This window comes from Dermacentor silvarum, chromosome 7 (assembly GCF_013339745.2).
Source record: "Dermacentor silvarum isolate Dsil-2018 chromosome 7, BIME_Dsil_1.4, whole genome shotgun sequence".
Taxonomy (NCBI): Eukaryota; Metazoa; Arthropoda; class Arachnida; order Ixodida; family Ixodidae; genus Dermacentor; species Dermacentor silvarum.
Window position 1 is genome coordinate 17,468,650 of NC_051160.1, and position 15,821 is coordinate 17,484,470.

At 45.3% G+C, this 15,821-nt stretch overlaps 1 protein-coding gene across 1 annotated transcript in view; it reads left to right on the top strand.

The window, feature by feature from the left end:
• LOC119457638 (methionine synthase) overlaps window positions 1–15,821 on the top strand; it is a 55,865-nt gene that overhangs the window by 26,456 nt on the left and 13,588 nt on the right. The window contains exons 19-25 of the mRNA XM_037719269.2: window positions 91–189; window positions 792–956; window positions 3,036–3,136; window positions 4,465–4,532; window positions 7,422–7,542; window positions 10,102–10,183; window positions 13,162–13,260. Of these exons, the coding sequence (XP_037575197.2) occupies window positions 91–189; window positions 792–956; window positions 3,036–3,136; window positions 4,465–4,532; window positions 7,422–7,542; window positions 10,102–10,183; window positions 13,162–13,260 (735 nt within the window). The remainder of the gene's footprint in view (window positions 1–90; window positions 190–791; window positions 957–3,035; window positions 3,137–4,464; window positions 4,533–7,421; window positions 7,543–10,101; window positions 10,184–13,161; window positions 13,261–15,821) is intronic.

Here is a 15,821-nt window from a genome sequence, read left to right on the forward strand (position 1 = left end):
GGCAGTGCTGAAAGTGCGGAGACGTGTAATAATACCGTCACGTTAGTTTCAGTTTTAAACGTGACGGTGAAGCGTAGATGTCGTTTTCAGGGTTTGGACTCTCACATTGAAGAGGACGTTGAAGAAGCCCGCAATAGAAAGGACACTTACCCGCTCACCCTCAATATCATCGAGGGACCTTTAATGACGGTTAGTTGCCACAAAAGTAAGTACGTGCGTATGCCCCAACTCGCGTCCGCTATCAGTCCATGTGAGATACCCTTAACTCAGTCGAAAGCACACGTTTAAGAGAGTCCATTCATCGTAATCCTAATTGCCAACATTTTCTTTTCATAATGCTAGCCCAGCTTGCGCTATCAACTGCTGCTGAAACGCGTAAAGCAATGTAGAGTAGACGCCTTAACCATGTTAAAAGATAACCATATGTGCACATCTCTAATATCAAATCATCTAATGAGATCTTGCACAATAACTGGTATGCTTCGCCTCAAAAAACCCATTTAAATCATGTGTAATATAGTTATGAGGCACATGTTTTTTTCGACTCACGTACAGTTGTAGCGCATAGTACAATATGCTTTCAATGATTCAAACTCGTTTTTTTTTTTCGTAATTCCTGCTAACACGAGCAAATCTCAACGTTTAGCAACAACGAAAACATTGCGAACGAACGGGACAACAAAATCGTTCTAACTGACCGCGCACCCACTATAGCCCGAAGTACGTATACTCCCGTCTATCTTTATTTCACCCGCGATGTTTTCGTGCATTTCATGTTCGCGCCCTTTCAGGGTATGAGCATCGTCGGCGACCTGTTCGGCGAGGGCAAGATGTTCCTGCCTCAAGTGATCAAGTCCGCGAGGGTTATGAAGAAAGCGGTCGCCTACCTGGTCCCTTTCATGGAACGAGAGAAGGAGGAAGCGAGGAAGCTCCTGGGGAGCTCATTGACAAACGAGGTAAAAATGGCGACTAGGCTTAAACTAAGCCTAACGAAAAAAAAAACCCCAACACTGAAGCATAAATAAGCACAGGACACCAAGCGCAACTTTTTTTCGGAATTTCTCCGCATAAATGTAGGTATTTTTGACCAACTAACCAGCTGTCGAATTTAGAAAAAAAAAAAAAAATTTATTCCGGAAGTGTCTGAGAGACGAAGCGTTGTAATGCGGTGCTTACTCGAAGCAAAATGCTTCCCGCCAACGCTATGCAACGTGACAATAGCGCCGATGAGAAGTGGACCATTACGTTTAATTCATTTCTTTCGCTTATTTTTACTTTGCGCCGAGACTTTACCGAGAGGAGTGGGTAATACGTAAAAACGAAACTATACATATTGTCACGTGTAGTGACCGTAAAGAAAACAGTCGTAAAACTGTGTATGATAAAACTGGTTGTTTATTGGGCGAACCCGTGCCCACAAAAGCAAGCTACACTCAAAGCACAACGATAGCGGCGAACACATTCGGCGATCGTCGAAAATCTCATCAGCGGCGAAACGCGTCGGCTTTTATACCTGAGTCATCGAAGGTTCCAGATTAATCCCTGATGCCCGCGTGTTTTCCAGAAAGTTCTAGACAATTCGCGTCGGTCATACAATCAGATAACATAAGCGTCGGTGGAAACAGGCAACGGAAAGAAGCATCGATAACGTTCTAGAAACTTCCGATACAGGCGCGTCCTGCGCCAAGCGATAACGTTTAACATTTGTTAGCCGGTGGAAAGCGGTCACCGGTGAAAGATAAACATATATACGTGTCAATATGTTTTAGCTGTGTACTGCGGTTACATAAATTCGTTGGTAAGGGCTTTCTTGAGTTGGTTGAATTTACTCAGAGGAGTGGATGTGTGCGTAAACAATATACACATCAGCATACTAAGGTTACATGAATTCATTAGGAAGTGGTTGTCTGAATGTGCTGGCTTGACAGTGGAAGTAATGATTGTGCGAAGTTAGTTCCCATCCGTTACTATAGGGGGAATGGAAGAATCACTATATAAGCTAGTGTGACAACTTGGCCAGCTAACGTTGAACCGATTAAGAGGTCTTTAAGGAATATACAATGTTACTATAACAGTCAATATAGCTTAAATTGGGATTGTACATTGAGAGATTTTGGGAGAAAAAAAAGCGAAAACAGCGAAACGCATTGACGAAGCGACAGGTCAGACAAACTGAGAATTGAATTTTATTAGAGTGACACTTGCTATGTGGCAATCGCTGGATAAAATAAAACGTCCTGAGCGGTTCTGAGTGGCTTCAGTACTAATCGTAAGTGAATTGACATTGAGATCGCAAATAAATATGATGCATATACTCAACCTTGGATATTGTCATCATCGATTGTTGTCATATTTCTGTTCACTGCATGATAAAGGCCTCTCCTAGTCATCTCCGAGTACCTCTGTCTAGCGCCAGCTAGCTGACCCCATCTCATGCTTGCAAATTTCCTAACTTCACACAACACAGTTCGCTGCCGTCCTTGACTGCGATTCCACACTCTTGGCAACCGCACTATCGTGCCAATTAGATCGCGTATTGTACTAACGCTTTATAAAGCATAAATTTCACATTGGCAAGCCACATTCACTTCTTCTGGCTTAGCGAAAAAGAGCGCTCTGAAATTGACATCATTAGTTTATTTACTTATACAATACTGCAGGCCTTGGTGTCGCCCAAGCAGGAGTGGTATACAGATAGTAATAAAGGATAACAAAATTAGCAGACGTAAATTAACAGTGCACAGTATACCAACCCAGTCCATCAGCTGCGAGAACAAAGAAGGGAAAAGAAACAATCGCTCACGTAATGAAGGAATTCCCAAAACAAATAAAGTGAAGAGTATACGTAGAAGTGAATCATCAATACAGTTTAAGCGAAGAAAAGGAACAATAACGCAAAAATCAACTTGGGTAATCAATTCACAAGAGAGCAGTGATGATTGAGAGTGATCACTCGAGACTTACGGACACTTGTCACTACATGATTTCGCTGATTAGCCTCCAATGTTCTCACTTATCTTCTCCGACTCGTGTAGGTGAGCCATTCCGGTGTCGTGGTTCTGGCGACGGTCCGGGGTGACGTGCACGACATCGGGAAGAACATCGTGGCAGTTGTCTTGGGCTGCAATAACTTCAGGTAAACGACTCTTTGCTGTTCCACCAAATATTATTGAGCAGAAACGAAAAAAAAAAGAAAGCAACGCAGTCCGGAAGCATCGCCTCAGTCTGAGGACAGCCGTAACGTAGTTGTCTACGCAAACGCTACGACAACGAAGGCTCCGGCCAGCAGCCGCAGGCGTATCTTGCGAAGGATAAGCTCGCGTGATTGTTTGATGTCACTTAACGTTAAAAAAGCAACAACAATGTGGTGGTGATCTTTTAGCTGCGACAGTATGGGGAGTTTGGCTACTGACGAACTCGCTCTCCCAAAAGTGTAGCTAAACATACACACATATTGCAAACACTATGCGAAAGAAAAGTATAAAAAAAAACAAAGCAAGAAACAAAACAGAAATATTCAGAAGCTTTCACAATCACTTATAGAGGGAGAAAAAAACTCTCTAAATACGCTCTACTAATATATCCTCCTAAGACCCCTTGTACAATACATTGTACATTGCTTCAACATTTCTTTCGAAATTCACTCGGAAGCGATTACCCAAAATATTCATTCTGGGTATGAAGTGCGGTGTACGTGTAACTGTAAATAAGTGGTTTACTCATATTCTTGTCATCAGCTTTCGAGAAATGTGACACTCAATCGATCTTTGTGTCGTCCCAGACGGCCGAAAGCAACCTGGAGGTGTCTTTCGAAATCACTGAAATTGCGTGAAAATTCCGGACGCAGCAGCAACACGGCGATGTACTACACGTAGTTCCATCTACGTCTCTGCGTTTAAGCAATCAAATGCAGTTTCTACCATATCAATTATGAGGAGATGATGGAGATAGTTATTTCTTTCACCTACATGTAGAGGCAACTTTTGACATCGAACCACGGTATTTAAATTTTTAAAATTGTTTTTCGATTTCATAAGATATCAACAGACAATAAAAACCAACTTGGAGAGCGATTGTATCCCATAGTTACGTTCGGGTCTCAGGAGCGTGAGGAAGGAACTTGATACGAAGTGCAAATGTAAACAAATTGTAGGTAACGTCCTTGTCTGTGGTGTGGTGACTGGGCATAGTCGCTCTCGAAAGCGGCAGCAGAAATGCCCCCAAGCTTGGTTTTAGGGGGGGGGGGGGGGGGGCAAGTTCAGCACTTGACACTCTGACGAGCGGTGCGTCTCTTGGCGTTTCGAATGTCGGTTAAATTTTCTTCGTATCCCTATAGTTGCCGGTGTCGGCGACACTGGTGGGATAGCATAAAATAATCACGGCACCCTAGATCTAGCCGATGGAGGGTGCGTATACAGGATATTTTCGAACGCCTTTCGGATGCTCAGTACTGTGTCTTCGCAGGGTTATCGACCTCGGCGTCATGGTCCCGTGCGAGAAGATACTGGATGTCGTTCGAGAAGAGAATGCTGGTAAGCCCAACTCTTATCGCTGTCGAACACAGATCGCAGTGCTAAACTTCGCGTATGCTTTTCACAGAACCGGCAGACACAAATTCGTAAATGCGTTGTTGTAATTGTGAGATTTCGTCGTGATTGAAACGCAGTCCAAAGTCAGCGGTGTGCTTTCCGTTCTGTCTCTCCCTTCGCAATTCTTATGACATCTTACCGTCTACACACTAATTAGCTCCTGTTTAGAAGCTCATTTTCGCAACCTTCATTTTGCATCCAAAAACTATTGACTGGCACGTTTCACTTTAAAGGGACAATATAAAATGTGACAGCCAGTTGAGAAGAGGGAAGTGTTCTTTTGAGTCTTTATTTTCATTTATTTGGCGAAAAAACATTCGTTACTGGTGTTTCATTTATTCGGCGAAGGAGCGTCTATTAAGGAAGGCCAAAGTTACCCTTGTTGAATTTCCGCGGTGCCACTGCGTATACTCGTATTGTGTGGCGGCAAACGGTGCAACAGGAGGTCCTTGGACTGATGTACACAGACGGCATTGTGCTACTAGCGGACAATAAAAAAGATTTACCGATACTTGCGAATATCTGTAGCAACGCAGCGACAAATATAGGCCTTAAGTGTAGCACAGAGAAATTAGGAATTATGATCATTAATGAAGAGACGGGAAATTACGTGGCGTCAATTCAACAGCAAGTCATACCCATATAGTGAAGCAATATAAGTACCTCGGGGTACACATAAATGAAGGAAAGAATTACTCAAGCAACCACCAAGATAATCTGAAAATAAAGGGGAAGCGGAATGCAGCAATAATGAAACACAGAGCGCTGTGGCGCCACAATAAGCATGAGGTGGTGCGTGGAATCTGGAAAGGAGTAATGGTGCCAGCGCTAACATTCGCAAATGGCATTCTATGCTTAAAATTGGATATCTTGTCGGGGTTGGAAGTTAACCAAAGATCAGTCGAACGGTTGGCTTTGGAAGCCCACGGTGAAACCACAAATGAGGCAATCCAGGACGACATGGGCCGGGCCTCATTTGAAGCCACAGAAGCGTAGAGCAAAATTTGTTTTGAAGAAACACTCATGAACATATATCAAAATAAATGGGTGGCTAAAGTGCTCAAGTATCTGTACCTGAAAAGAGTGGACACAGAATGGAGGAAGAGGCCAAGAAAGTTGGCAACCAAGTACAGGGTAACCGAAGGTGTGGATAGACAACCAAGAGTCATCAGAAAGAAAGTGAGAGAAACAGAGACAGCGAATTGGATGCAAAGACTGGAAACAAGAAAGAACATGAAGATTCACAAGAATGGGAAGAAAGAAATTAGAAGTGAAAATCTGTACGATAACAAAAAGGGCAGTGCCTTGATAATTGAGGCTCGAGCTGGTTGCCTAAGGACAAAAACATACCGGAGAAAATACTCACAACTAGATGAGATGCTGCAGCAAAAATCCGGAGACGACTCAGCACATCCTAATGGAATGCGAAGGGATTCACCCAGTGAGACCCGTAGGTAACGTACACCTTCCAGAAGCGTTCGGGTTTAAAGTGGACGGAAGCATCAACCGATCGACTGTCGAGATCAGCAAGAGATGTTTAGAGCATCGGTAGAAAAAAAGCAGGGAAGAGATGGATACGACCGGATCCGTTACAGGCATAGGTAGCAGTACAACGTAGGTAGAGAAGTGTTGAGGAAAAAAAAAGATTATGGAGATGTATAGAAAAATGGTAGAATGAAAAACATGCAGAGAATATCTCAGTAAGTCAAGCTGGCTAGGTGACTATTTGCGCCCCGTTGTCAACATATGTTCGCCTAGCCGTTTGATCAGTTTTTTTTTCTTTTGCTTTTTTTTCTTTCCAAAATACTGTTGATAGCTTTCTGGGTCAGAGTATTTGGCTTATTTTAATGCGACGTATTCGTCGTTTGCCGATAAACAACTAACTGGTCGTTAACAAACGCTATAAAAATTGATGATGTCACCGGGTGCTAGTTCAGGGACTTGACGCTGGCGTCGCCGCCCGACTTTCCCTTTCGCTTGCTTTCTGGCCCTGAAAAGTAAGCCTCTTCTCACTGTAAGAGTACCGTTTCGCTATTGCAAAAGTGTAATGTACTAATATAGGATATAGCGAGCATAACCGATTGCTAATATATTTATTTACTACTATGTATTTACCATTTAATTATTATTATTTACTAATAAAGCCTGACTTTATTATTCCTCTTCAATGTCTATTTAACTTGTTTTGCTTTTGCGAATGTTTTTGCAAAGACCTGCTTGTCTAGTCGGCATGTCTCTTTCAGCCGAACGTACAGTCTCGTTCAATATAAGCTGTAACGTGGTGTCCGTGGTCGAAGTGGCACAATGACCTCACAGCGGCGCTGACAAACGAAAGAATGGTTTATTAAGTACCACCAATTGGAACGGTGCTTAGTTTTTAATCCAAAACACAAAGAAAATGATTGTACCCGTCTCTGAATTGTTTATTTTTCTTTACACAACTGCATGGATCCATAACTAGCCTGTGGCTAAGGATACAGACGTTGTCGCATACCAGTCTTGTATATTGATCTGAATAAAGGTATTATTATTATTATTATTATTATTATTATTATTATTATTATTATTATTATTATTATTATTATTATTATTATTATTATATTAATATTATTATTATTATTAAGTGTTTTTTATGTAGGCGCCGCCATGGCAGTCTGGGGGCCCCTTCAACCACGGGCAACCTGTTGCAGTTCATTTTGAACTCGACTGCTAATGCGAAACGCTAACATCCACACCAGTCACTGGCTGTAAATCTCATTGTCAACCTCAAACATACTTTTATTTCTGTCTTTTTGATTTTTCGTTTTGTGGTTGGACCCGTTGTCTGCGAAGATATCCTTGGCCTGTCTGGCCTCATAACGCCGTCACTGAACGAAATGATCCACGTGGCAACAGAGATGGAGCGGCAAAAGTTGGCCATCCCGCTGCTCATAGGGGGCGCCACGACATCGAAGTAAGTTGCTTTTGCCTCCAACATCGCGGTCTTTATCGTTACACTTGTTCGTCGACCCCCTTTTTTTATCACTGCCAACCCCAAGACCTTTGCCCAATTCCTTCCCTGTATGCTTAATCCGGAAGGGGGCCGACAGATGGAGTAGCACACTGGTATAAAAGTTAGAAGCAGGGATAAGGCGCCTCAAGTAGGCTGGCCTACGTTTCGATAGGTGGACCTATACTCGTCAAAGGCGAAGATGCGTCAAAAACGAAGATAGGTCCACCTGTCGAAACGTATACGCCTGCCTTAATTGGTGCCATTTCACAGCGCTGGAGTTTCCAGCTGACCCAGAGCGCCCCTTGCGGACATCACGCGCATCGTTCAGTCATACAAACAGAAGAAAATCCCCAGCGCCGGCATACGGTGGGCGACGCCCAAACCCATGAAAAAAAAAAAAAAATAAAGAAGTTTGAAGGTCGTCGCTATTTCTGTATGGTGAATTGCCGCATCTATAGAAAAGCCGTAATATAGCCCTATAATTGTATTATTCCTCGTGAAAACTCCGATCATGAGCGACGGCGACGTCCGATTCAGGCAGGCGCGCTCGCGCATGCCGTCGAATATTCAACTATTTCTACAGATTCTCCGGCATAATATCCGTGCGCATTTTATTTTATTAAAAGCGAAAATGGCAATGCTTCTAGTACAAAAATATGTGCATGTTCTTAGTACGAGATCGCATATATACAGCCGGCATTTTTTCGGGGGTGCTAAGAGTAATATTAGTACCAACCGGCATGTAAATTCCCACTGGGTTTCCAGCGGTGAATGGTGCCTTGTGACAAAATGAAAAGACTGAAAATGACAATGCTAAGGATACTCTCACAGCGAACATATACGGCGAACACTTCGGGTTTAATGCAGAAACAGCGCATCGCCGCTGCACCGGCGACACAAACATTGGTTATGCAGCTTCTATTCCAGACAAAAATGATGTACGCTAAAGTAAAGTGACGCGTATATATTGTTAATTTTATTTAAGAAATCATTTCCACGATCCAACGTTTAAACGAGAGTCTCGATACAAGTCAAGTTCAGCTGCAGCATGCATGGCTATACCGACGGTGCATGCGAACCTGCTCGGCCGTGCTCATGCTCAGCATTGCAGTATATCAGCATCTTCGTGTGAAATTATTGCGAGGAGGTTGTAAAGCGGCAACAACGGTAACAAAACATTGCTGCTTGGGAGCGTCGGTGGTTCGTTCTGAAGCGCCGTCAGCTACAGATTCGAAGTGAACAGCTATAGCGACGATATCGGTGGCGAGCGATCAGCGGCAACGAGGCTGCCGGCGACGTCAGAGCGTAGCCGCGACCACTCCTCTGTCGCTGAATGACCACGCCGCTGTGCCGCAGGGAGATCTAGCAAATAGGTCCTCTTCTTGACAGGGAGATCTCACCGTTTTCCAGCAAGACCGTCGTCGGCCGGCGGTCCGCGGACTGCTAACGCCGTGCGGCAAGTTGCCGTGTCGTTATAACGTGGACGCGCCTTCAATTCAGGCACCATGGACACCATATAAGGGGCACCAAGGAAATCAACGTCACTCTGCTTACGAAGGATCTGCCTCTCTTTGTGTATAGAATGGGCAGAAATTGAACATGGTGATCGCTTACTTGAATTCCGACGGCATTTATAGCTTCTTCACTGGACCGTATAAATTGTATTTCGCTGAAACCTTGAACCGTCGTTGTGACGTATCGTTTTCTCAGCCCAGAAAACAATTTACTGTATGTAATCCTTGCCTTCCTCGAGTTATTTTGCATCAAAAGCTCTTACAGTGAGCCGACACTCTCGAAACCTTACCGCAACACTATCGGTGGTGTACGCTTGCAGCTGCTGGTGCATGCATGGCTATCATGCAGTTTTCTGTGCAAGACACTTCTAGGGCATTTTTCATGAGGAAATTCGTCCTCGATGATCGGAACCTCTTCACTGTTTTCAATATTCACGCTGAGAAACGACAAAGAAAAAGAGGCCAAACTCGCTGAGGTTACGGTTTCGTGAAACGTAAAAACAACGTGTTCCCTGCGGCCCTGCGTTCGTTTGGGAGACTGAAAGTTGCGGCGCTTTCTCACTTACGGCGCCGAGGGCCGTTTTTCACGAGCGCCCCCTGGGCAGCGCTGGTTTGCCATAGACGACAGACGCCGCGGCTTTCTCATACTCATTGGGCCATTTGACGCTTTCGCATATACGAAGACTGCATGGTAGACATGCGCATATAAGGCAGAGTGATATCGTGGCGAAGGCAAAACGTAAGCATAGAAACATGCAGCATAACGAAATCAAACAATCAAACAGATATGAATAATAATGAGCGGGATATTTTCATGTTTGGTTTCTGGCAATAAAAAGCTGGCTAGAAAACAGTGATAAAATGTTTGTGTGTCGCAAATTACTTTCCCTGGGAGGTTTCGAATGCCCGCGAAAGATATCGAAAGGCGAGCGTTACAAGCCAAACTTTGCTTTTGATGCACTGATGGACGCGATTTGATGGCGATGCCACTTTGTCAACGCTGCAGGCGCCACACCGCAGTGAAGATAGCGCCACGTTACCGCCAGCCAGTGATCTACGTTCCTGACGCTTCGAAAAGTGTGGTCGTGGTAAGATATCGGTTCTTCGATGTGTCACATTAAGCGTGTTAAGGCGAATTCCTATTCAGTCTTTTTCAATTACACTGCCGTGATGCGGGCTTCCGACAGTCACATCGTAAAGGAACACTTTAGAGCAACACTAAGTCAGCCTATAGACTGGTGAGGCTTTTTTTTTCGAGACTCTATCTATTTGCTTTTATTATTATTATCTCCCTCCCTCTTCTTTCTTTCTTTCTATTTCTCTTTCTTTCTTTCTTTCTCTCTTCCTTGCTTTCTTTTTCTTTATCGCTTTCTTCCTTTCTATCTCTCTTCCTTCTCTCTCTCTTCCTCTCTCTGTGCTTGGTGATTTTCTTTTTCTCTCTCTCCCTTTCTTCTTTCTCTCTCTCTTTATTTCTAGGTAGCTCTCTATCTTTCTCTCTTTCTTGCTCTCTTTCTCGCTCTCTTTGCCTCTCTCTTTCTCGCTTTCTTTTTTATCCCTGGTATGTGCCAATGAGCTTGGACCCTTTCTGCACTATCGCCAGGATCGGCCCACTTTTCAGCGTGACCACCACCACCACCGCCACCGCCGAAACTCGTGAGCCTACAAAGCTTCGCTTAAACATCACCGACGATAACGATTCCCTAATGTGAAATTTGAGCGCGGTTCTATACGCGTTTTCATTTTGCGATGTATTGGCTGGAGCAAGCTGGCGCGGGCTGGCACGGCTGGCTGTCTCGTGCGGCACGTTGCAAACAGAGCGAAGTGTGGCGCGACTGCCTCGCTAATCGGAGAGGAAGCGCGCGGGTGACGCGTGGGCGTGATTCACAGCAGCCGCCGCAAACAGACCTCTGCTCAGGCAACGCTTTGTTTCCGTACAGGCGACGCGCGCTGCTCTGGCGCCATCTCGTAGCCATCATCGCCCTAAAGCGCGTCTTGCGCGGCACTACGATTCTCTTCTCACCCTCCTCCTCCTCCGCCTTCCTCCTCGCGCTCTCTTCGCTATCGCTGTCTTTCATTTCCCGCTGCGCTCCGCGTTCGCTTTCATCATTCGCTGCGCTCGTTTGCTCGGTTACGAGAGACAACGCCGGCGCTGGCCGCAGGAACGGGCTCCTAAGAGCTGCGCTCTAAAGATATTCTAATGCTCTGTAATTGGACAAATCGCCACAAAATGCAAAGGACTAGGGTGCCTCGATGTCAGCGCCGTGGCATCGAGGCACCCTAGCAAGGACAGATCCAGGGTGACCTCTGCGGGATGAAGAAGCGGGGGTGGGGGGGGGGGGGGGACATGTCGTCATTGGGAGTTTTCATATCAAAACATGCAGAGTTCGGGAAAGGGGGAGAGTGCGTATTTGCACGCTCAAGCATGTCTCAGGGATGTCTAGGACAATTTGATATTCAAAATTTAGGGCATTCGCATGCTTAGCCTATAGACCTGAAGCAAGGAAGTAGAGCAGAGGAAGGCTGAGGGATGCCTCTGTTCCAAATTGGAGGCTTTTCATGCATGCGGCAAGAAGACTGAGCGTGCCGTAAGGTACGTCACGGCCGCTTGATCGAAACGCTCAAGCTTGTGCCTTTTGATCAAGCCGCCGTCGTTAAGTACCTATAGACACCGATAGCGCGAAAGATAACTCGTGGATAGTCAGGAACGCCGTATACACTGATTATTGGCAGATTAAGGACGTTAGGTTAATAGGCATGCGCTGTTGACAAAACACCTTCTCAAAACGGCTTTAGTTTTTCGAAGCAGCCCAGTGTTGGAGAAAGGTTATGGCCGAAGGCACCTCAGCAACTATAGCAAATACGGAGGTCGTTTATACTAGAGTATTAACATTGCATTATCGCCTTCGTGTCAATTGTTACTGTTTGAGCGTAGTTGTAGAGTTCGAGTGTCAAGTGTAATTGCACCACGGATAGAAAGTTCTATAAATAGTGGACGCGAAGTCAGGGGATGCTATCTGTATGCGTAAAGAAGAAGGCAAAGAGCAGAGGCAAAGAGCACAAAATAACTCGGAACAGGCGTGCAACGTGGTCTAGGCTTTCGGTTTACGGAAAGCCGCTTGAAGTCGCTATTTCTAAAACACCCTAATGCATGAACAACGCCGATTCACGCCAAGTCTCGGCAAGATTGGCAAATAAACTTGCCGTTAATGCATGTATTTTTAGTATAGGTGGATGAATATTGGAAGTTTCGAATGCAAATGCGCATAGTAAGTGCGTAATGTTCGATTCTTATTCGAAATTTAACTATTCTGTATTTTCGAATACTCATAACTAAACACATATTTTGAAACAACCGACTGTTTAGGCCTAGTTACTATTCTCTGTCTGCTAGGTAAAGGATTGCCAAGGATCACCAGAGTGACAACGACAAAACTATTTCGAAGAAATTCAGAAATAAAATGGGGCAATGCAAGCCTTCTTTACGGTTTCGTGGTGGCAGTCTATGACAACCTGTGATTTCTGCTTGGACTCTGTCATTAAGGGTTTTTGGAAGTCTGTGTTGTAGGTGTAGCAGTTTTATCTTTCACGGTATAAGTGGTATATTCCATGCAACTGGGCTTTTTACATGCGTCTATGGTAGACAAGTCCTTCAGTTGATTTTCTTTGTTCCGCAATTTCAAATATTTTATTCGGCTTCCTTTTAGTTAATCTTTTTGGAAAGCTAAAAATAACAGCCATATTTTTTTGGAGGGCTTGTTTGTAACCACACTCTAATGTCATTGAAAGGCTACTAATGAAATTTTTTCAAATGACAATTGCTGATCTTGTGTTTAGGACGGATCTCTTGTTGAACGCACGCACGCACGCACGCACGCACGCACGAAGTTACGACAGATTCTTCAACGCATTCAGGAATAACTGTACTGCAGAGCTGATGCTGCAACTGAATATGCTTCTGGAGCGTTGCAGTGCTAACGATTAGCTGCGATTTTTTTTTGTCAACAAAATCAGCAAGCAGTGTAGTTCGTATAGTTTGACGTGTCGCTGACATTTATTTCCTGCCCAGTGCACATCTCTGCTGGACGCTAAAAGAAGGAAAACACTTGTCGAAGACATCGACGAGGAATACGAAGAAATCAGGGAGGACTACATGGACTCGCAAAGGGTAACTTAATCACGCATATTGACCCTTTTCGCGGCGATCCCGTGGGCGCTGCCATGTTTGATCACGTGGTGACGCGTCCATTGCTTGCCTCAGCTGCCACCGTTGCCTTCGCGTTTACAATGGATGTGTATGACGCGGTGCGGCTTACCAAACCTCTGTTTCGGGAGATGTCGTAGACGGTGACTAGGTGGACGACACGAAGCTTTGGCCGCAGTTTCACACAACATTCAAAAGCGCTTTCGGAGCTGATTCAGCTATGTCCAAACGGCGCGAGCAGCGTATATGATGCTTGCTCTAAAAGCAGGGCTAAATATGTATTCGAAGCTATCCAAACCTTCCGCTCATGAATTGAATCAGGATTATGGTGTCTTGGTCTTCGTTCTTTATTTGGCAAATATTTTGAAGCAGCGGCTTGTCACGTTTCTGACTCAGTAAGGTTCCTCGGTGTGGTCACTATCTGATAATTTTCTACCTAATTGCTCGTGGGTGTGCTCAGTTCCGTTAGATTTGTTCTTGCTGCACACAAGGCTTGAAACGTAGCTGTTCTGCACATTGTAATACCGTGTAGCAAATGTGTATTATCGCTAGTAACTCACTTACTCCGTCACGAAACATTCAGCTTCGACCATTCGTGCGCTATCGGTGTAGTACCGTCACTTATTGTGCGTATATAGTGCGCATATATTCAAGTGTGCGCCCATTCACTTATTCTTGACACGTCGGGGAAATAGTCGGTGTAAGTTTCCGTGCTAGTTGGGGTAGATGTGTGTAGATACTGTGCGCGAAACCTACTATGACAGAAAGCGGCGCTATACTCCCGTTATCATTGTTTAACGAGCGGTACTCACTCTTGCCGACGTACCGGGGCTGAAGCGCTTTCTTTGAAGGTTAGCAACACAACGCTGGAGGATGAGCAAATCTGTGTATCCTCGACGAAAGACGTACATCTCGAAGTGCCGGTAACACTTGCAGACAGTTGCAGCAGCGGTCCGAGAACTTGGCCCCACATATTAATTACAGTTTACATTCCTTAATATGCCAGTCACTATTTTTGCATCCAACTACTGCACACGTCTTCAATCCAAATGATTCAAACCAGCATGAAAGGAGCACAGTGCGTTAGCGAAAACTCAGTTGCATTTCCGACAGCTGATCGCACAGAAGCAAGGTAGGAGCTATAATGGTTTCGTATTCGTGCGCGGTCGCTGAGGAGACGTATGGCGCGCCGCCGTAAACGCAATCTCGTTTCTCAAGAACAAACTGCTCCGCGAAAAGGGTCAATAGTGTGTGTACGTGCCTGTTGCACGCGCTAGAAATTTCCGATAAATGTGCTGCTACTCACGGTGCATGCTGTGCAAGTCTACATATATTGTTCAGAACCAAAGACAGTTCATTGACATAATCGCCTTTAAATTTGGTAGTTAATTGCAGGCTGATCTTTTATAAACCTGAAGAACTTGCTTGCTTGACCCGCGCACCATCAGAATTTTCCAGAGGAGTGACGTCGTAGCCGTGGTAGACGCACTGGCACCGGCGCGCGCTCGCTGTGCATTCGCCGTCTGACACTGCGCTGGAGCCGCTGCGCTTCTGACTGGCGTTTGCCAGTGTGGTATAGCCATGGAGAAGGAGAGCGCAAATGCTGCTCAACAGCGCAGAAGAACGGAGAAGCTTGACTCATCGGACCCCGAAGTAGTTTCCTGGCAATTAGCAGTTGAGCGTAGGAGGAATGAACAGAAGAAGGCTATATACATGTGCCACATAATACGTATACCGCGTGTGTGTCATTGGAGCAGCAGTAAGCATGACAATCAAGCTAATCCTTGATAATCTAGACAACCAGGAAAGCTAAGAATAATCAGCTGAACCTTTGCTAACGCTACGTATATCCTGGCATAGCCGAGCTAAGCCACTGCAACTTTTTTTTTGAGGTTTTGGTGAGGAGGAGGAAAAATTCTTCGTGCTAACCTATGATTTGAAGTGATTTCGTGGTATGATACAAGCGGGTCTTTGTTGTCTAGATCCCTCCAGGCTGGGTTGAAGCGAGGGGGCGGACCGCAGACGCGGGATGCGAGTTCTCGCGCCAGTTGGTGTGCCCGATTGTTCGGATTACAGTCAGGAGGTAGTAAAGTAAAAAAAAGTAGCAGTTACGACCGAAAGGTGAAGCATCGATTGCGATAGCAAATTAGTAGAGAGCTATACGAACCAAGGAGGGCAGTTTAATGGGCCGTGTAAAGTTGTAAACATTCGCTTACTAACTAAATAGACAAGCATGGTGTAACGCGCGCACAGGTAAGCATGAACACATCTCGCTCGATGACCGCGGAAACTCGCTGTGAAAACGCCGGAGTGAGGAAGCGCGCCAGCAGCGGCGGGCAAATTGACCTTCGCGCTGTCTGTCGTCTCGCTCCAACGCGAACTAAACGTCGAAAGCCCGGTGCATACGAAGCTACCGGCACTCGGCGCATGCACTTTGTCTCCATCGCAAATCTCTTTGAAGATGAGGTGAGCGCGGGCGCGCACTTCGCCACATCGCAGATCGCTTTCAAGATACGGCGCCCGCT